The sequence below is a fragment of the Trachemys scripta genome, chromosome 11, assembly GCF_013100865.1.
Source record: "Trachemys scripta elegans isolate TJP31775 chromosome 11, CAS_Tse_1.0, whole genome shotgun sequence".
Taxonomy (NCBI): Eukaryota; Metazoa; Chordata; order Testudines; family Emydidae; genus Trachemys; species Trachemys scripta.
In genome coordinates this window covers 60164735-60185842 of record NC_048308.1, presented here as the reverse complement: position 1 = coordinate 60185842, position 21108 = coordinate 60164735, and the positions used below count along the sequence as shown (strand labels likewise).

The 21108-nt window shown below is 41.8% G+C and overlaps 2 protein-coding genes across 8 annotated transcripts in view; one reads left to right on the top strand and one right to left on the bottom strand.

The window, feature by feature from the left end:
- Nucleotides 1-519: 519 nt before the first annotated feature.
- On the bottom strand, nucleotides 520-20733 carry FASTKD2 (FAST kinase domains 2). 6 transcript variants are annotated; one of them, XM_034785737.1, is made up of 12 exons: nucleotides 20653-20733; nucleotides 17864-18673; nucleotides 16709-16812; nucleotides 14605-14713; nucleotides 13206-13329; nucleotides 10539-10678; nucleotides 9473-9645; nucleotides 8838-9001; nucleotides 6233-6451; nucleotides 5011-5098; nucleotides 1742-1856; nucleotides 520-1288 (listed from the first exon to the last, which is right to left on the bottom strand). In XM_034785737.1, exons 2-12 carry the CDS (start codon nucleotides 18563-18565, stop codon nucleotides 1169-1171), a joined length of 2058 nt encoding a protein of 685 aa, XP_034641628.1. In that variant the 5' UTR covers nucleotides 18566-18673; nucleotides 20653-20733; the 3' UTR covers nucleotides 520-1168. The 6 variants fall into 6 exon arrangements, with proteins under 6 accessions (XP_034641628.1, XP_034641630.1, XP_034641626.1 ...); XM_034785739.1 differs by having other exon boundaries at nucleotides 20669-20732; XM_034785735.1 differs by having other exon boundaries at nucleotides 20551-20726.
- An 86-nt stretch (nucleotides 20734-20819) lies between these two features.
- Nucleotides 20820-21108, top strand: part of MDH1B (malate dehydrogenase 1B) — a 21824-nt gene continuing 21535 nt past the window's right edge. For both annotated transcript variants that reach the window (XM_034786044.1, XM_034786043.1), the window contains exon 1: nucleotides 20820-20905. In XM_034786044.1, the coding sequence (XP_034641935.1) occupies nucleotides 20884-20905 (22 nt within the window). In that variant the 5' untranslated portion in view covers nucleotides 20820-20883. The remainder of the gene's footprint in view (nucleotides 20906-21108) is intronic.

The following is a 21108-nucleotide window of genomic DNA, read 5'->3' as shown; positions in this document are numbered from 1 at the left end:
CTAAACCTCCCTGGCTGCAATTTAAGCCTATTGCTTCTTGTTCTATCCTCAGAGGTTAAGAAAAACAATTTTTCTTCTTCCTCCTTGCAACAACCTTTTACACACTTGAAAACTGTTCTGTCCCCTCCCAGTCTTCTCTTTTCCAGACTAAACAAACCCAATTTTTTCAATCTTCCCTCATAGATCGTGTTTTCTAGACCTTTAAATCATTTCTGTTGCTCTTTTCTGGACTCTCCAATTTGTCCACATCCTTCCTAAAATGTGGCGCCCAGAACTGGACACAATACTCCAGTTGAGGCCTAATCAGAGCAGAGTAGAGTGTCTTGCTTACGACACTCCTGCTAATACATCCCAGAAGGATATTTGCTTTTTTTGCAACAGCTTGTGGTCCACTATGACCCCCAGATCCCTTTCCACAGTACTCCTTCCTAGGCAGTCATTTCATCATGTGATGAATCAAACTAAGTATTGTACAATAGCAGTAAGTAGTCTTGGAAGAGCTAATACTGAATCACGAGCTGACATTTACAAGGCAATTTATATGAGGGACAATCTTACATCTATGAGTCTCAGAGCGCTTTATAACAGAGGGAAAAGCTTGAGACTGAAGAAGCATGGAGAATAAAGAATCATTTGCTTTCCCAGACTTCTGAAAACAAGACGAGAAAATTATTTTTTGAGTTACAAACTTGTCCAGAGATTTGGGAGTTTCGATTTTCCACTCCAGTCAATATCTAATGATTTACTGCTTTTCTGGCTGGAGTTCTTACTGAAAGCTAATGACGGACTGACTCATGTTGTTCCACTCTCACTACAGTGAAAGCAGTCATAGTCCCAACTGCTCTGAAAGATTGTTACACTTCCCCAGTTCAAGAACACATGAGAAGTTTAGCCCACTGGAGTAGCCTATATGTAATTAAACAAAAAAAAAATTGAGATTTTCAATTTTTTTTTTTTTTAAATGCAGTCAATTATTGTTTAAGGAGCCTTGGCAATAGAAGCAGTTATTTGCTAAAGAACTCCTTTGGTAGATATAGTTGAATTTACAAACTTTCTACAGGGTACAATGTCTTCAGGCATTTTTCAGGAATATATGAAACCGCTTCCTTCTTCTTGTGAATGTCTGTGATGGGGAAAAAAGCAGGAGATCTGAAGTTCCCAGTCCATTTTAAATAGTATCCTGCAAATTCACATCAGAAACAGGAAAAGCATCTGCTGAATAGATTTCTCCCTTCAAACACTCAATTGCTTCTTCTTTCTTCAGATTTTTAAACTCCTGGTAGTGGACCTTAGTGGAGAGGAGAGGAAAGGAAAGGAAAAGGTGCATTAGTTCTGCTGCTAAATCACAAACTCACATTGTCTTGTGAACCAAGGCACTTAGTAAAGGGAAACTGATGCATTCCAGAAAGTGATCGGTTCAGATCAGCAATTCCACGTGAAAACAGGTCAATGAGTCAATATCTGATCAAATTCATGCAAGGTTCTGAGGAACTGAAGTCAGTAACTCAGTTTTAGCTTTTGGAGAATTATGGTGTAGTTCATGACAAAGAAACGATCAAACTCCACCTGGACATAGTTTACCATAGTGGAGTCCCTTTGCCCAACACCACAGAATACCATCACTGATTAAGGAGTTTTTCCAGCAGTGTCAATTTAGGTTAAGCTCACCACTCCCAGTACTCTGTTCTTCACCTATCATACATGTCACCATATTGATGAGAACTGCATTTAGACTTCTTACCAGTATCACATGATAGCCGAGTTTTTTCAGATGTCTCATCTTCATTGCCAGCTTGCCTTGGGGGTGTCTTGTGCCAAAACAGAAAGCAGACGGAGAAGCACAGAGAATAGCCACTCTAAAGCCAAAAACAGTAATAATTTCTGAGGGAGCTGGCAAACAGCATTATGTTGGTGCATTTTAAGTATTCTTCACAGTTAACTGTTCAGAAAATGCCTTTAATATTAAGGAATAGCACTGCTGTGTTTGTTTATTGCTAATATTTTTGTACATTTCTAATTTAATCATTCTTTTGCTTCTCCGGACTTAAGCAACTTAAATCCCTCTCTCCTGCAATGTGTTTTATCTAGGTGCCGAGGGCTGCCCATGCAGTTCTTACAGCAAAGATTGAACTCTTAGGTCTCAAATCATTCTGCAACTTCTGGAGAAGTTCAGAATGGTGCATTATGTGAAATAGAAGCATCCAAAATATGGGATTGCATCAGGGATGCAATCCCATGCTCTGGGTGTCCTGAAACTTCTGACTGCCGGATGCTGGACGACAGGGTTGGATCACTCAATAATTGCCCTGTTCTGTTCATTCCCTATGAAGCATCTGGCATTGGCTACTGGTGGAAGACAGGATACTGGGATAGATGGACCATTGGTCTGACCCAGTATGGCAGTTCCTATGTTCTTACGCATGTAACATTTATTTTCTTCTTTCTTCCATTATCTGCTGTGCAAATCCCTAAGCTGCTTGGAAGGTTCAGAAAAGTTCAATGATTTGGTAGCCTGACAAGCAGTATTGGCACAGAGTAACCAGTTCCCTTTCCCCCCCCCAATAGACAGACAGAAATTCATCTGTGCAAGGCCATGCATCACTTAGATCCCACCTAAGCCCTCAAAATACGACTTAAGTGGTGTCAACAAGGGATACGTTATTGTTAGAGATCCAAAATCTGCAGTATCATTGTGGTCTCAAAGTCATGATTTAGGTTTCCTAGTTTGTAACACGGTTCAAAAATTGGGTCAATGGATTTATACATACTTCATTTACTTAAAAAAAAAACAAAAAAAAAACCAACATTCCTTAGCATAGAGTTGAATTGCTCTCTCCATTCTAACACGGAATAGAGATATAGTTTTTCACGCAATGCATAATTAGACTGGAACTCATTGCCACAGGATCCTGTTGAGGTTAACTTTAGTAAGTGTCACAGAGGGATTCAACATTTATATAGATAAGAATATTCACAGTTGTAGTTAATGCAAAAAAAATTTTTGGAAGAGAATCAAAATCTCATGTTTCAGGATTTATGCTAAACTCTAATTATTAGGGGAGGCGGCCCTGTTTTGGTGTTGATATATTGGAGAGGGTTCAGAGACACGGGAATGATTAAAGGATTGGAAAACACATTTTATAGCAATAGATTCAAAGACTTCAATCTGCTCAGTTTAACAGAGAGGGTTAAGGGGTGACTTTATCCCAGGCTGTAAGTACCTACATATGGGGAACAGAAATTTGATAAAGGGGGAGGGAGGGAGCTCTTCAATCTAGTGGCCAAAGGTATAACAAGATCCAATGGCTGGAAGTTGAAGCTAGACAAATTCAGACTGGAAATAATGTGTAATGTTTTAACAGTGAGGGTAATTAACCGTTGGAACAATTCACCAAGAGTCATGGTGGATTCTCCATCACTGGCAATTTTTAAACCAAGACTGGCTGTTTTTCTAAGAGAGATGCTCTAGTTCAAACAGGAGTTAATTCAGGGAAGTTCTGACATCCTGCCTAACACAGGTCATAGACTAGATGATCAAAGTGATCCGCCCCTTCTGGCCTTATAACCTAGGAGACCTTTATGAGGGCAGATTATCCCACATCTACCCACTGTGGAGTTTCTTGCATCTGCCACTGAAGCATCCAGGGCTGGTCCCTGTTGGAGGCAAGATACTGGACTAGGCCCTGTGTGACGTTGTGCAGTCTATATGGTTTTATAAAAACTTGATAATAAGTGAATATAATGTAACTGGAATTTGCTTCATGCAAAAGGTCTCTTGTAAGGTATCATTACAAAGCTTATAATCTACTGAATGTGATCATCCTATTTGTATAAATGTACCACTCTTGTATCTAAAACTAGAAATATAAAATATAACTCTGAGGGACTATTGTAATTATGCAAAGTGTGAGCCATTAATGGTGGTTTGGAATCTTGATGCCTCCCATTAACCAGGACCATTGTCTGTAGATGGTGTAGATGGCTGTGTTTTACCTGTGAGTCTTCCTATATGTGTGTGTGCTGGCAAGTGGGCAATGAAGTCTTGCAGTGACATGTGATCATGTCACCTGAACTGGAATCCATCTTTAACCTGGTGCTTTTCCAGTGAGGGGCAGTGGAAACCCAGAGGGACAAAGGGTTCACGCCTTATGCAGAAGATATATAAAGGGGTGGAACAGAACAAAGGGAAAAGAAGAGCCATCATGAAGAATCTCCTAGCTACCATCTGAGCTGGAAGAAGAGCTGTACCAGGGGAAAGAATTGTGCCTAGCCCTGGAAGGTGTGCAGTCTGAGAAAAAACTTACTGAAGCATCTCTGAGTGTGAGATTATCTGTATTCAGTTTGATTAGACATAGATTTGCCATTTTATTTTATTTTGCTTGGTGACTTACTTTGTTCTGTCTGTTACTACTTGGAATCACTTAAATCCTACTTTCTGTATTTAATAACATCACTTTTTACTTATTAATTAACTCAGCATATGTATGAATACCTGGGGGAACAAACAACTGTGCAGCATCTCTCTCTATCAGTGTTATAGAAGGCGAACAATTTATGAGTTTACCCTGTATAAGCTTTATGCAGGGTAAAACGGATTTATTTGGGTTTAGACCCCACTGGGAGTTGGGCATCTGAGTGCTAAAGACAAGCACACTTCTGGGAGCTGTTTTCAGATAAACCTGCAGCTTTGGGGCAAGTAATTCAGACCCTGGGTCTGTGCTGGAGCAGACGGGAGTGTCCGGCTCAGCAAGACAGGGTGCTGGAGTCCTGAGCTGGCAGGGAAAACAGGAGCAGAGGTAATCTTGGTACATTAGGTGGCAGCTCCCAAGGGGGTTTCTGTGATCCAACCCGTCACACTGGTCTGATCCAGAATGACAATTCTTATGCTCCTGTGAGAGCACAGAGAATGTGAATTACTGGCTCTGCAGATCAATGAGCCAAAGAAGCAACAGGAAGAGCCTCACATAGAATATAGCCTGGTAAAGAAAACTTGTAACCAAATAAAGGTACCTTTGAACATCTGGAGCATCGGCAGGATCATCTACTTCAGTTACTGGAAGCACTTTTTTTCTGTCTGCATCCATTTTGATTTCAAAATCTGAAAGCAAAAACAGTCAAATATTAAATGGCACAAGAGGCTTTGACCATGTAAAGAGGCTTTGATCATTCCAATATATTTCATGGAGTCAACAGAAAAGAAACAGCTATAACTATTGCATTTGTGGGACAGTTTGCACAATATATTGCAGTTCTTCGAGAGCAACAAATACATTCAGCTGGCACTTTGACACAATCAGAAAAGGTGCTCGTTATCGCAAATCATAGATACAGTATGCCTAGGTGTATCAATTCAGGATTTAAAGAAAAAAAATTCTGACCAGGTTGCTATGAAACCTCAGACAGATCCATACATATTCCCTTGTCCTTTTATCACTGGGTTTGATAAATTTAGGAATAAAAATACCAGAAGTATAATAAGTGAATCAGGTAATGAAAAAAGCAACAAAGAGTCCTGTGGCACCTTATAGACACATGCGTCTGATGAAGTGGGTAGTCACCCACAAAAGCTTATGCTCCAATACATCTGTTAGTCTATAAGGTGCCACAGGACTCGTTGTTTTTTACAGACCCAGACTAACACGGCTACCCCTCTGATACTTGACACAGGTAATGCAAGTAGCTTGCAAATGATATCATCATAGAAGTATAAAACCTGCATACAAAAGAAACCATACACCATGGAACTTTACTAAATTTATAAATGGTCTCTCAATGAAGGTCATATCCTGTTTAAATCAAAGAAAAAGGAAAACTGTTCCACAGCTAAAACAATCACCTTGAAGTTTCATATTTTGCCATCTTGTATTGTTTCTTTAATCCAAGATTTAAAAAGTATGTTAGCATTAAAAGGTCAGTGTTGTTTAATATAGTTATGGCCTATTGGGTTTATGTAGGATTAGTTGCATCAAAAGCCAGATTTTAACCACGAAAAGCCCAATGCAATTTTACAAACCAGAGCAGTAACAATATTTTAGTCAACTATCCAACTATTCTAACGTGAATGTCATAGAAAATACAACCATAAAGGCATAGTTGCCAAATAGACCTTATCACCAGAAATTTATATTTTAAACCCCTTATATTATATATATATAGGTAATAGTTGCCAGTCCATTTCTCTACCACTATAAATCAATATTCAAAGACACATGACAATGAACTGGTCCCATACCAATGTTGTAATCATATGGCAGTTGGATGTTTTGCTGAAACATACGCTCATCTCCCAGAAGTTTCAGCAGAGCCATCTGAACCTCAGGGAGATCAGAAACCAAAGGTGAGGGTTTCTTTATAAACACAGTTGCTGGTTTGGTGAATGAAGGACTATCAAGTTCCAGACACACGTTCACACAGTGCACCATCATTTCATTCTGCTCCTTGTTGAGGCCATCTGAAAAAAGGATAGAAATGTAGCATTATAGTGGACTCATTATATTTATATTGTATCGTTTTATCTCATGAAATCCACAGTTTCACTGGCTACTATTTGCCGTATGAAGAGATTTCAGCTTTGCTGAGCAGTAGATTAATTCCAGATTAGGCATAATAAAACTAATTGTTTCTTGAAAAGATGCCATCAAGACGTCGTTAAAACCTTCTTGTTCTATACAGCTATCTAAGCAATTTACAAGACACACATTACTGTAGAATCAATCTCCTGGTGAGGGAGAGCAATGCTATTATTCCCATTGTACAGATGGAGAACTTAGGCACAAAGAGGCTAAGACTTATCCAAGGTCACCAAGAAAGTTTGTGACAGAGCAGGGAGTTGAACCCCAGGGCTCCCAGGGTCTAGGTTACCACCCTAACCACTGGACCATCCACTCTTGAAAGTCTGAAATCTATTCATTTACTCACTTTTCCCCCCTCTATTGTGCAACAGCTACACACGTTACCCTGTTACAGCAGGGATACTAATAAGTGTAAAACAGTTATGCACACATGGAGGCTGTTCTTAAAAAAAAAACTTTAATGGATATTGATAAAACACAAGAAGTTAAGTCACATTTTGGATGTCACTTTGAGAGCATGCTTTAACAGTACCAAACTATAGAGCTGAGCAAAATTCTTCAGCTGAATGGCAAATTCTCTGATAAAATGCAGGTTTTGGGGTGAGTGAAACTATTTGCAAGTTTGGATAAAATTCAGCAAATAGTTTCGGGGAAAAAAATTGTGGAAATGTTTTTTCAAAACAACTTCAAACATTTCATTTTATCTGAATGGATTTTTTTCATTTCAGTGGGAAAAGCCAATAAATAAATAAAACAAATAAAAATATATCAATTTCAGTTCAAAATAAACTGATTTTTCCCCCCTTTGATTCAGCCAGTGAATGGAAGAGTCAATTATTCACTTAGTGGTACTGAACTATTCAGGTTCCAAGTAGACAGACTGTTTTGTTGAAGTGTAGGGACTAACAGAACGTCCCAGAGTATACAGAATCTGCAAGCAACAAATACACTTACACCCTGACTCAGTGCCAAACTAAGCAATTAGCTGTAGAGAATTATAACACGAAGCTGAACGACTACCTTGAACCATTTCAGTTAGGGTCCTTCATCCTAAAGCAAAACAGTCAAGCAACTTCTAACCACGAGTTGTATTTTGAGCTAAACTTTGATTTAGCTGAAAAACATGCATCACTTTGGTTATTTTTTTTAAATGTTCTTGGAAAATCTTGAATGCGTGTCCCAGAAGAATCCACAATTCGTTCACATCTGACTTTCTACAACAAATCTTACACTTACTATCTTTCAGTTACCTAGAAAACACTTTCCTCATTACTGAAGTGTCTTATCTGAAAATGGTACCTCCAACAGCACAATACATCCCAACACCATGATGAGGGCATTGGTTCAGTGCTGAGTCTGAGGACAGAGTCTCCTGAATCACTCACAAGTAACAACTTGCAGAACTCAGTTTTTTATTTCATATCCAATATTAACCCATCTGCCCCACTTAGCTTGTGAGCTCCAATGCAACCACACCCTAAAGCAGGGGTCTCAAACATGCGGTCCCTGGGGTTATTTTCTGTGGCCTGCGAGCTCCTCGCAGCCCCCCGGCCCTCCCCCAGTGTTTACCTAGAGCGGCTCCGGCCAGACACACACCGGGGGCAGAACGGGAAACCGCAGCCAATGGGAGCTGCTAGGGGCAGTGCCTGAAGCAACAGCAAACACACCCACCCCTGTGCCCCTTGTTCCCCAAGTTCTGGCCGCTTCCTGGACCGGCGCGGGGGCAGGGCAGGCAGGGAGCCTGCCCTGCCCCTGGTGCGCGTCAGGCCGGAGCCCGCCCCCCGAACCCCTCCTGCAGCCAAACCCCCTGCGCTGAGCCCCCTGCCGCACCCTGCACCCCTCCTGCACCCCGAGCCCCCTGCCGCACCCTGCACTCCAACCCCCTGCCGCACCCTGCACCCCGACCCCCTGCCCTGAGCCCCTGCTGCACCCCTCACCCCAACTCCCTCTGCCCTGAGCCCCCGCCACACCCCACACCCCTCCTGCACCCCCAGAGTTGGGGTGGGGATTTTGAGGAAGGGGTTGGAATGGGGGTGGGGAAGAGGTGGGAAGAGGCGGGGCAGGGGCGGGGCCAAGGGCAGCGGGGGGGAGGTGTCAGTAAATGCAGCCCTCAGGCCAATGTACTAATCCACATGTGGCCCTCGTGGTCATTTGAGATTGAGACCCCTGCCCTAAGGAGTGATTGTGTTGAAGTTAATACTACTCTTCTCTACACATTACTGTGAATTCAATGGCATAACACACATGAATACATTAATGCCTGACCTGATTTTAGTAACTCGTTGAGGTTGTCCTCTTGCAGGAGCTGACTAAGTGCAGGCTGGGGCAAATAGTCTAAAATGCAAAATGAATACACTGCCTTCAGCAGATCCACATTAGAAATCCTGGTGAGGTAGTTATTCAAGGCACCGTTGAGAGACTCCAGGAACCTTCAAAAGAAAAAAAAGACATCTTTACATACCAATTTATAAATAAACTCAGACTTTCCTAAAAATCTCTATAAAATATAAATCCATACTTTTGAAATAAAACCCCAGACATTCCAATTTACTTGGATAACCAGAACCCAAGTCCAGCATCTAAGCTTCCCGCTAGCTACAACCTGTTCACCACTTTTATCAGTCTACCACTTAAGTGATGGGCACCCATTCTCTATTACATCTTGTGCATTCTCTATTACATTGCTTTACTGTTTGGAAAAAATGTATATCTGCCTTTTTTTTTTTATAATAGTGACAGGTATAGCAAGTTTACCTCACAGATTAGTAAAACAGGACCAAGTGAGAATTATTTCACAACTGGAATCCAAGATCAGTAGCAGGTACTCTTTCGGGTGCCTGTTCAGACACCCACATAACAACTATGTAATTTAACACAAGGCTTTCTAAGCCAGAACTTACTCCTGATTTTGGCATTTGGGAACATGGTTGAGAAGCGAATACACCCGGAGAACACCTAGAATATACTTCAGGTCCAGGGATTCAGGATGACTTGTCACCTTCTCAGCCAAAATATCCATCAGCTCAACAGATCGAAAGCGAAGTCCCCCGAAGGCAGACAAAAACAGGGCAATCTAAAACGCGCAAAAAAAAAAAAAAGTATATGAAGAAAAACATTTTTAAGGCTAAATCCAACAAATTAAACCTGGAGGAAGAGCCTCAATATGGAAATTTACTTAATTGTCTGGTGTTATAGCATCAGAGAGGTTTTTAAAAATGAAAATAAACTTTTGAAAATTGTAATATTTTGTTATGAGCATGACTAACTGTATTATTTATTACCATACTGCAATAAATAGAAGAACAATGGACTGTTGAACTCCCAAACACTTATTAAAATATTTAAACTAATATTGTCTCGTTGTTTCCCTCTGATCCACCCTCTGTAGGTCTGTATCCCTCTGTTGTTTCTTGTCTTACACTTAGATTGCAAGCTCTTTGGGGCAGGGACTGCCTTTTGGTTCTGTGTTTGTCTAGCACTGAGCAGAAGGGTTCAGGTCCATGATGAGGGCTTGTCGGTGCTACACTAACAAATAAAACAACGACAGCCAATGTACCAGTTTTACTGAAGATTTCCCCTCAACCAATCTGTATAAATAGACAATGTTGTTTCAAAGATATACATCAAGAAAAAGAAGTTTGAAACTGACATTTTCCAGCCATGGACCAATTTCTACCAAGTTATTCCTATTAAACGTTCATGAAAAGAAACCAGAGAAAAACTGCATTGTTTTTTATGCCCTTAGAAAATTCAAACATTATGTAGTTGCTCTACATGTAGAGCAAAACTGGAATTTATGCCCAATTTTAAGCCCATTTCAGAATGCAAACTGAAATACTGAGTCATAACTAGCAACTCTGTAAATTGTGTTTGTGCGCGCCTGGGCACAGCTGAGTACTGGTAGTTCTAGTGGTGTCACCTGGGCACAGCTGAGTACTGGCAGTTCTAGCGGTGTCACTACCTCACCTGATTAGTGTCCCACATGGAGATGTGGGAAGTCACGTAGTTTGCTATTGCTGAATACAGAACCACATTGCGGTACCGGAGGATGCTGCATGATTTCAGAACATGGATTAGCTGCCAAAATGAAAAACCATGGATACTCTCTGTAACAGAGGAACAAAAAAAAATAACAGTGACTGTGAGCTGCGCATTGTGGGATACAACTGGGACCAGCAGCCAGCGGCGTGTGCTGTGAAAAATCAGATGGGGAACCATGGAAGAGACTGGGACTGGCTGGGCAAAGGAGACCGGGATGAAAAGTTTGGGGATACAGACTGGGACTTTGACTAGGAGCATAGAGGGGAGATGTTGGGACTAATTGGGCAAGGAGACTGGAACTAGGATGAGAACGCTGAGGAGTGGAGACAGACTGGTTTGGTGAGGAAAACAAGACTGGGACAAGGAGCTGAGGGTGGGGGAAGAGACATGGCTGGGACAGGGCAGAAGGGACGAAGCTTGAGAGGAGAGGAATGAGCAGAAAAGTCTGTGCCCACCAGAGCCTGGAATGGAACCCAAACATCCTGAATCTTACCATTCCTCTGCCTATGGGTTTCACAGCTATTTGCAGACAGCAATGTGTCTCATCCCTCTCTAGTGCAGGTTCATATTGAGGATCACCAACTATTATTGCTATAAGTTACTCCCTTATATGTAGAGGCAGAGGTGTATGAGCTGGATCTAAAGCAGTGGTTTTCAATCTTTTTTCATTTGTGGACCTATAAAAAAAAATTTTGAATGGAGAATTCCCTTTGGAAATCTTAGACAGTCTGTGTACCCCCTGTGCGCAGACCACAGGTTGAAAACCACTTGTCTAAACATTCCAGTCTTGCTGATGACTTTTATGTGGGCATCAGTATGATATCACAGGATGGAATTTGGTTTTTTTAAGTTTGCTTTTAAAACCCTAGGAAATTATACGTACGGATACACATGCACACACAAACCCCAAAACAATTTGTATTAAAAGAAAAATAGCAAGGCTGCAAAGTCAAACACTCAAAAGTTAGGAAATGCAAGAATTAAGGCTTCCTGTGTAACCTTAATTCAGTTCCCCTAGTGCATATGCATTATGATACAGTCTGTAATTTCATGATCTCATTCTATTTTTTCTACAAGACCTGTGCCTCGTTCAGTGCACAGTATGGACGTGATCAGGGGATCATCAGGGTTGCATAATGAAGGAGGTTGTTGTCTAGCCCCTGCTTCATTTGTTGCAATAGTTGGAAGGCGTATATTGAATGAGACAGATGACTGCAGAAATAGGAAGGATGGTCTCATGGTTAAGGCTACTTGAATGTCATCCTGGATTCTATCCTTGACAAGCTTTGTCTTCTATCCTTCAATCCTATGTAATGCTGGGAAAATCACTTAACCCAATGTGTTCCTCATTCTCTGGGTACCCAGGTTGAGACCCTGGAATCTGATTTGCAGAACTGCTGAGCACTCACAGCTGCAAGTTAAATCAAGAGGAGCTGTGCTTCAAACATATAAAGTGCCAAATAACGCTAAGTGCTCTGAAAAAATCAGGTCCAATGCATTTCAGATTGGGAACTCAAAATTAGTGGACACTTCTGACCTTAATATCTGTGTGCTTCAGTCCAGCATATTTAAAATGCAGATACCACCACCTCACTCTTCGGTGTTATGAAAATAAATCCATATTTGTGAAGCACTCAGATATTATAGTGATAAATGCCACAGAAAAGCAAATTAGGAAATTAATAATTCTGTCTTCAGAGCAGGATTTGACTCACGTGTAGTAAATAAGACCTATGGCTGTACGCTAAACAATGAGGATGCAACAAAGTATTCAATAGCTTCATACTATGAATACCATCCATCCTGTACATTAATGAAGCAGGGATCCCGTGGGAGAAAATAGTTTGTTGCCATATAATTAAAGATTATATCATAAGGTGTATGCACAAGGAGGCCAAATTAAGGCTGCACATGCAACCTGAACTTTGACATTTCCTACCTTTTGAGGGCTTGACTTCGCAACATTAATGTTCTTTTACCATAGTTTTGGATGCAAGAGTATATATTAATACATATTGATCAATTATGTCTACAATACTTATTGCAAAGGTCTGAGTAAAGGTCAGAGAATTAACCTTCATTTTAAGTTCCTTTGGGCTCGACTGAGCCATCATTTATTAAGCAGAACTCAATAACGAAATCCACTTATTCATGTCCCCTTTTGCTTACTCCCTAAACACAGAGTTGTCAATTCATACTATGAGATGCAAATTTCCAGTTCAGAAACAGTTTTAAAAGCACATCTGAAACCACTAATTTTACTTGCTGGCCTTTAGTTAGCATTTTCTCTATTTATAGAATTTGGGGAAAAGAAAACAGAATTTTAACTTCAGAGCTATGAAGAGTGCCATTATAATCCACAGAGATGACATTTCATGGTATTAATGAGGGCAGAGACCGTAAGAACTACTTTCTTTGATCATCCATCAGTCCTCCAAATTTTTTGTACTGTATTTTGTCTGATGGATCTGTATTGTTAGACTACAAAACAATCATGTTTTCTGGGTTTAAAAGGAAATTGGAATTAGACATTTTCATTAGGAAGAGTCAGAGTAAAGGAGAGGGGAAGTTTAAAAATTCACTTTAACTCACCAATGATTTTGTTACTCGAGGCATCCAGGATTACGATGGAGCAGTAATTCATCGCAGCCAGAGCACTAAACATGTTTTGAGCATTCACAGGAGTCAAGTGGTCCAGCTCTCTCAAAACTCTATCCTAAAATGAATTCAATTGATTAGACTCTTCATTCTTGGCATTGGCAGTCCAAATTATCTCTGCCGAAGAATTAAGTGAGTTGGGAAGATCAAAACTACTCCAATCCAGTAACCTCACCAGATTCGCACTGAAGAAAGGGTTGGAAGGAGCTTAAAATAACTCCTTCCAATCGCTTTTCTTATAGAAACAACTACAGCTATTCTAATGTTTAGTGTGAGCTGTCCTTAAAAAGTTCTCAGGTGCTCCCGTTTCTCCCTTGAATAAAATCAATACAAGAGGAACTTAATACTTATTCCTGGTTACTATGTATATAGTTTTCCTACCAGTACTTGAAAGAATGGTGGATTGCTACTTAGCATGGATGGCATATTTACCAATACTGCAGAGTCAGGATGATATCTAGTCTTTGCCATGTGCAAGAACTCTAAGTTATTCTAAATCCTTAGTAAATGACTCACTATTTTCTATTGCCCTTTGTGATACACCTTTGGCAGATGTACACTAAATTAAACAAGATTTAAAAAACTGGTGAAGCTAAAGTTAGTGGGCCCACTTCTGATATCACTTAAGCCACAGTAAATCAGGAGTGACTGTTTGCATGGTTAGGGTTATACTGACGCAACCAGCAGCAAAAATTAGGCCCACTAATTTCAGTTTCACCAGCTCTTAAAATAGTTTCACCCAGTACATTCTCAAAGACATATAAAGGGCAATGAAAAAATTTATCAGTAATAGAAAAAAATGTCAAAACAATGTTTAAAAATACTACATCAACCCCAGCTCCTTTCACTGGATTCAGAAAACATTTTAAGAATTCCATTCTATTGGAACTAGGGCAGATGTAGTTACTTGCCTCTCGATAGCATGATTCATTACATACAAAGCCCTGTTACAATGAAGCTCACAGATAGCATCTTATTTTTTATGCGACCAATTTCTTACATAAACATCTCCACACTTTCTATCCCTATGCATGGTTTGACTTTCCCACCCTCTACTTATTTAAGTCCCTCCTGCAGACATCTCTCTGTTGGGCAGGCTACAGCAAACTTAATTGACATGTATAGTCATTGTTTCCCCTTTCTCAAACCACTGTTTCCTTGCTTACCTGTCCCTGGAGGATGAGCAACTTGGGGAAGTTACCATTCATTTTCAATGTCTGGAAACTGCCTAGCGTTCAACAGGTGCTACCATAAACAACTAATAAATAGCAACACAGGAGCAATAGCTATGCAGGAATAATAGTAGGACCCACCAATGATTTTAATCTTTTACCTCAAATTTCCTTTTGAGAGAGAGTGGGGCATCTTTCCCAAAGCATTTCATCAAGCTTTGCAACATAAAAATGTTACTGATCTTTGGAATTCGCTGCTCCACCAGTAACCTGATAAGGGAAAAAATGGAATTGGTTTAAGGAGGCTTGGCCTACACACACACACAAGTTGCACCAGTAAAGCTCTGCTTATTTTTGGCAGGAGCAGGCACACATCTGTCTTCCATGGATGAATCCTGAGTTAAACTGGTGTAGTTCCTCACTCCTCTTACACACACACACACACTTTTTCTTTTAAAAAAAAAATGGTGCAGCTCTACACTGACGTAGTTAAATTGACTTAATAGCAATGTGGCCATCTCCTGACACTGAAGTAACTACACTGGCGTGAGATATCAGTAGGAGGACTTCTCACTACGTGCCATGTTCTGTCCGGCAACCTTTCTAAACTCCACTGCCCAAGCAGTGCAGAGGACCCTGGAATGCCCACCCATACCGCACCATGCTTACACTGATGCAGAATGCTGCTGTGTGGACACAGTGCTGCAACAGTGCAACATACACCAATGCAAGCGCAACAGAGTGAACACATGGCAGGGAAATAGTTTAGTATCAGTTTAACTAAACTGACGTAACTTATCCCAGTGCAATTTCTCTGTGGAGACAAGCCCCCAGTGACCCATGAAATTCAGGAGAGCCTCATACAGGACACAGCAAAGTGGAGCAGATGGAAAGGAGAACAAGTGATACTATGGTCTGTAGGAGAAGAACAGGATCTTGATATAGCAGAAGGCAAAGCATCACACAGAGAAGGACTCTGATCTGGTGTATCTGTGGTTGCCATTTTGGCTCAGTAGGAAACAAAATGACTAAAGAGCCCCAAAACCCCCAACTCTTTCAACCAGTATTTTTTTTAATCAAATATCAGAGCACTAGTTTTGGAAATTCCAGCGTCTATATGGCAGTGGAAGGCTCTGAAACTGACCCACTGAGATTGACATTTCCCTGTGAACAGGTAGGAGTTTGATTAATCAAGATGGAGCCAAAGTCTTCTAAGTGAAAAATAGAGAGGGATAACCTACTTTCCTCCAGAACTGTGCACCTGAACTTCTAACAGAATATGCTGTTATTTAACCAACATGCCCATCCTTTTGTAGCTGGAGCTGAAATTGAATTGATACATACAATACAAATCCACCAATATGTTCTGTTAGAAGCTCAGGAACACTAGATCTCTGAAGGGGTGAGCAGATGGGGCTTTGTAGACTAACAATCTGAGTACAAAACCACCACCCATAAACAAGTTATTCTGAAACAAGAATAGATGTAATGCTTCTCCCACCCCTACATTTGAATACAGGCGGAATACAAGGTAAAATGGTATTCCAACTCAATGGCTTTTCCTATTGAAATCAAGAAGAAGAATACCTAGCTGAAACATAGGGCTTTTCACTAATAGATCTCAAAGCGCTATACAAAGGAGGGCAGTTTTATCCTCACTTTACAAATGGGGAAACTAAAGTACAGAGAGGTGGAATGACTTGCCCAAGGTCACCGAGCAGGCCTGTGGCAGAGACCAGGTCTCCTGTGCCATGGTCCAGTGTTCTAACCTATCTCCACCCTTTCTGCTGAGAATACCAACAATGATGCCAAAGAGAGCTATTTGTTTCAGCTACTATCTGATGGTAATGACTTGGGCCCCAATCCTGCAATGAGCTTCTCAGGGTGGACTCTGCACAGAGCTGTCACACAGAGTTCAATGTAGAATTACAGCCATGGTCACTACAGAGTATCCCTGATTGTCTAAGACCGTGTAAAGTTACTTAAAGGTTCAAGTGTCTTCCTGCTTTGGACATTTCTACCATATTTTACATATGAGAACACTGCAGGGATTACTAAAACGTTCTAATACAATATATCATTAAATAATCCTCAAGAAAATGCTAAAAATGTAAGCCAGAAAATATCGAAGTGAATTTTGGGCAGAAGAGTAAAGATGCTCACTCTCCTTTCATGCCATATTTATTTTCCTCCAACAGAAATAAATGGTCACATGACAAGACTTGTAAGTAAGGAAACCATAAAAAAAAATGTAATTGTTCTCACTGTAATCCGGCTTGAAGAGCATCCACATTTCTGCTTTTTCCCATGGTTGCCAAGGTGGCTGCCAGAACAGCGACACATCGGTCATCAAAATCATTGAGGCGCTCCTATTAAAGATATTTTCACAATGTTAGAATGTTAGAAAATTCTTAAGACTAAGTGGTGGAATGGTCAATTTTTACCAGCTATCTTAGCGCCCCCCCATCTCCCCTGCCCACACAAAGAAAAAGGTCAAGTCACTGGGGCTGATTCTACTTTGACCTACACACTGGTATAATTCTACTGACTTCTGTGGAGTTAACTCCCAATTTCCCCTGAGAAAATGAGAAATCAGGCCTAAAAGAAAAATCACATGTAATAAGTCAGTGCCCTCTTTCCCTCTGAAAGTTGCATACTGCTTTATTAAAACACATACAACTCTACAAAGTAGGATGGGTTGGCTAGGTGCAGAGTTAGGGGGAGGTGGAGGTAAGGATGAGGACAGACTGGTCTAAGGGAACAGAAAGGGAAGAAACAGGGAGAAAGTTTCACACAGTGGGTGGGTGGAGTAGTTGGTGGGGGGCTCTGAAGAAAGTCAAGAAAGAATCTCCCAGGGCAGCAGCAGGTCCAGAAATGGAGAAACCCTCACCTAGCACAGCATGAAAGTCATATGATGCTCAGAGGACGTCCCTAGTTGCATCAGCAGCTAGGGAAGGTCCTGTAAAAATCCAAGACAAGGGGAGCATAATACAGCTAATAGTGGGTAGACCAAAGAAAGCTCCCAGAAGCAGCAGGTGAAGGAACAGGGAGTCAAGGAGGACACTGGCCTGTGCCCTCAAATCAAAATATCAAAAATACCTTTCCTCACGACTGCTCACTCTCAAACCTGCTTCATATCATGTGAGGAGAAAGGAGAGGGGGAAGGGAGGGTGGAGGGAGAAAAGAGTTTTTCTAAGCCTCAAACAGATCTAGAGTTTTGGCACAGCCTGAAGCGCAAGTATTCTTTCAGCCCTCTCTCTTTATATGGTGTGTGTGTGTGTAGAGGAATGAAAATAAAGCATGGGCAGAACTCAAACCACAGGCATTCCATGTGGAGACCCTCCAAGGCTATAGCCTCTACAACCTGTAAGAACTGGCGCTGGAATTTTATTCCAATCTTTAAAAGATTCCAATACTTACCTGACAGACCCTCAGCAAAGTCTGAACAAGTTGAGTGTTCTGGGGTAACTCTAGCTTCACCACAGCATGTAGACTGTATACCAAGTCATCACACCACATGCTCCTAGAATTTTTCATCAGAGACTGACATAGCTGCATAAATGCAGGATGCTCGACCATCAGTTGTTTCTCATAACGCTTCTGGTCTTCGGACAGCTTTTTGGTAAGCATCCACATAGCATTAAAACAAGAACTACAATGCTTCTCAGAAATAGCATACTTTGAAACTAGGTCTAATACATCACAGAGAGATGTGCATTTTTGAAGGTCATCAAAGAACTGCTGTGACTGACTCCTTTTGCTCTTCACTACCAGATTCTCTTCAACAACACTTCTATCTTCTTCTAGAGGGTCCACGGCACTAGATGAACTTTGCACATGTTCATCTAATAGAGTCTTTGTAGCATTCTGTTCTTGTACAGTGGCATCTCCTTTACTATAAACAGGCACCCCCTGAGACAGCAATCGGAGAGATGGTTCAAGCCGCCGAGGAGGAACATTTAACAGGAATCTTCTCAGGTTCACACTTTGTATGGCACTCTTACCTCTACTGATCCCTAATGTGTATGTCCTCATTGTAGTTCTAAAGTTGGGACCCAGTTTAGAACCACATACATGCAAATGTCTGATTGTCCTTATCAAATAACCCACTTTATTGTTCATTTTTGCTACTGTTATAAACAGCTTTCAAATGCCAGCTCACAAGACAGGGCCTTAATCAGATTCAAGCCCACAGAAACAGGTCTTTGGACACCAGGTAAAATGCATTATCTGTGAAATCAATTGAAAATTATAAAATCATTAACAAGCTTTTGGTTTAAAGGTTAAAATACCACATCTACCAACACATCTTTTACAGAGGGAACCTGAAACAGACAGCTCTGGAAATAGTTCATTTTCATTTTTAATCAGTCATTAATTAATGAGCATCTTCTGCTTCTGATTCCACAATTACACAGGGTCTCATGGTCACAAAACTGTTGCAATTCCACAGTAAAATTGAAGAGGGACAGGATTTGAAGAGAAACTGGGCAGACTTAAGCCCTGATCTTGCATCTACACTGGTAAATTGATTTAAATGGGTCTCCACACACACTGGCACAGAGGCCTGTCCTCATGGGTGCACTTACAGGACCGAGTCCAAAGTCTGTACCTTCACTTTCCTGATTTCTTTTTCCCCCAAGCCTCCCGGAGCCATGCGCCACTCCTGATTTACCAGAAGTGATAAAATTCTGACACTTGCAAAAAATTCAGCAGGTAGACAACATAGAGATAGGAGCCTCTAGAAATGTCTGAGACAGATAGAAGACCTATATTATGAGACTAAACAGGACCAAGTAAAAGATAACACCATACATTTAACTATTAAGGGCTTCCTGCACCTTTCTTTGCACAACCCAAGGGCTTCTATCAAAGGTTGCATCCATTTTTGTGGTGCAGACAGAAGTCATGGATCCAGTTAACTCATGGGGAGTCTTGGGTGTTCAAGAAATGTATGATCAGGGCCTGATGTCATAACTTACATAATAACTACAAATGTTATGAAGAGAAATTAAAGCTCATAATTTATGGAACAATCTGATGTACTAGGGCCAGACAGGACTCCGTTTCTCTCATGAACAGCACGTCACAAGTAGAAGACACATTTCAGTACAGGCAGTAGAAATCTTCAGGGATTTTACTTTCAGACCTGCAGAATTTCTGAAGGGAAATGGACATTTTTTTATTTTTCAATCCACTTAAGTCTATTATGTTTTAATGAGATATAACTGAAGGTATAATTGTAAGCAGAATTCTGTGTATTTTAGGGCAGAAAGGAGTCCATGTTGTAGCCCTTTGTTGTGTGAGACTAACAGTTCTGCGGCAACTTCAAGCAAGATATAAATTAAAGATGTGTTATCGTTAAATATGAAGACTAAGAGCAATTAGAATTGTTTCTTTTTTATTAAGTTTTGATTTTACACTACTGACAAATTTTTAATTATCAACATGCTAAAAATTGTGCAGAAACTACAGTTGCATATTAGAAGTTGTATGGAGAAAACCTGGAAGTTTTAGCAGACAGATAGCAGTTGAGCATTTAAGTAGCTGGGGTGGCACTTCTCTCTTTTCCATTTGCAGATGCATGCAGAGGGGACTTTTAAGATTTAGGGGGAGGCTCCAACCCCAATTTTCATAACTCAGCAACCAGCTGCCCCATTAACTGCATGTTTCTGTTAACACAAGCAGCTGCAAAAGAGTTAGCAACGGTTCTCTTTAAGCAGTTATCTTTAGGTTTCAACCGTTGACCACAGGGCAGATCACACACATCTCAGAGGTGCAGTTTCAGGCTGCCTGCAGACTCAGGCAGACACCGCTGTTTCGGCTATGTGCCATTTACAAAGCTAAACGTACGCCTTCGTGGTCACAAGGCTTATAACCTTCCTTAAAAGAAACCTCAGGGCCCGGAGCACCATGGCAGCCGGGGTGGATCCTGCACCTCAGCTGCACGATACACGGGCCCTGATCGTCACATACCAGCAGAGACACCTGTGAACGCCCCGTGGCTTCATGGCCTGAAGCCCCCCACGGGGACACCCCACCACACCCACACACCAGCGGGGACCGGGGCAGACCCTCCCCCCGTCACCCGCACTGTCGGGACTCACAAGCCCTCTGGCCCCCGCCGCGGCTGGAGGCAGCCGGTTAGTCCCGGGCCCTCTCGCTATTCCAGGGCAGCAGCCAGGCTGATTCCCCAGGGGCGACCTCACCAGACAGTGAACCGACCCGACTAGGCCTCGTGCGAGCGGCCTACACGAGCCGCCATGATACCTTCCTGACGTGCCCTCTGTACATCTCGCGAGAGTACGGGGCGGAGCAGGGGACAATTTCTCGCGCTCTCCCTCGCGCGGCGAGGTTGACTAGAGGCAGCGTCGCCACGTTGCTAAGCAACATCCAGGCGCCGCTGCCCAAGGGGCTCGAGCCCTGCCGCCAGTCACCTCATGGCAAAGTTCGTGCTGGCTGGTGAGAGACCCGCCCGCTCCCGCAGGGACTCCCCCGCGGGGCCGGGGACTCGAGCAGTGGGACCGGCGGCGGCGGAGCGGAGGGTGCTGAGCTAGTTATGAGCTAGTTAGCGGGGAGAGGGACACGGCCACGGTATGAGGGGCAGTTAGGGGAAGGGGGGCAGTTAGAGGGGGCAGGGAGGGCTATGGGGGCAGTTGGAGGGG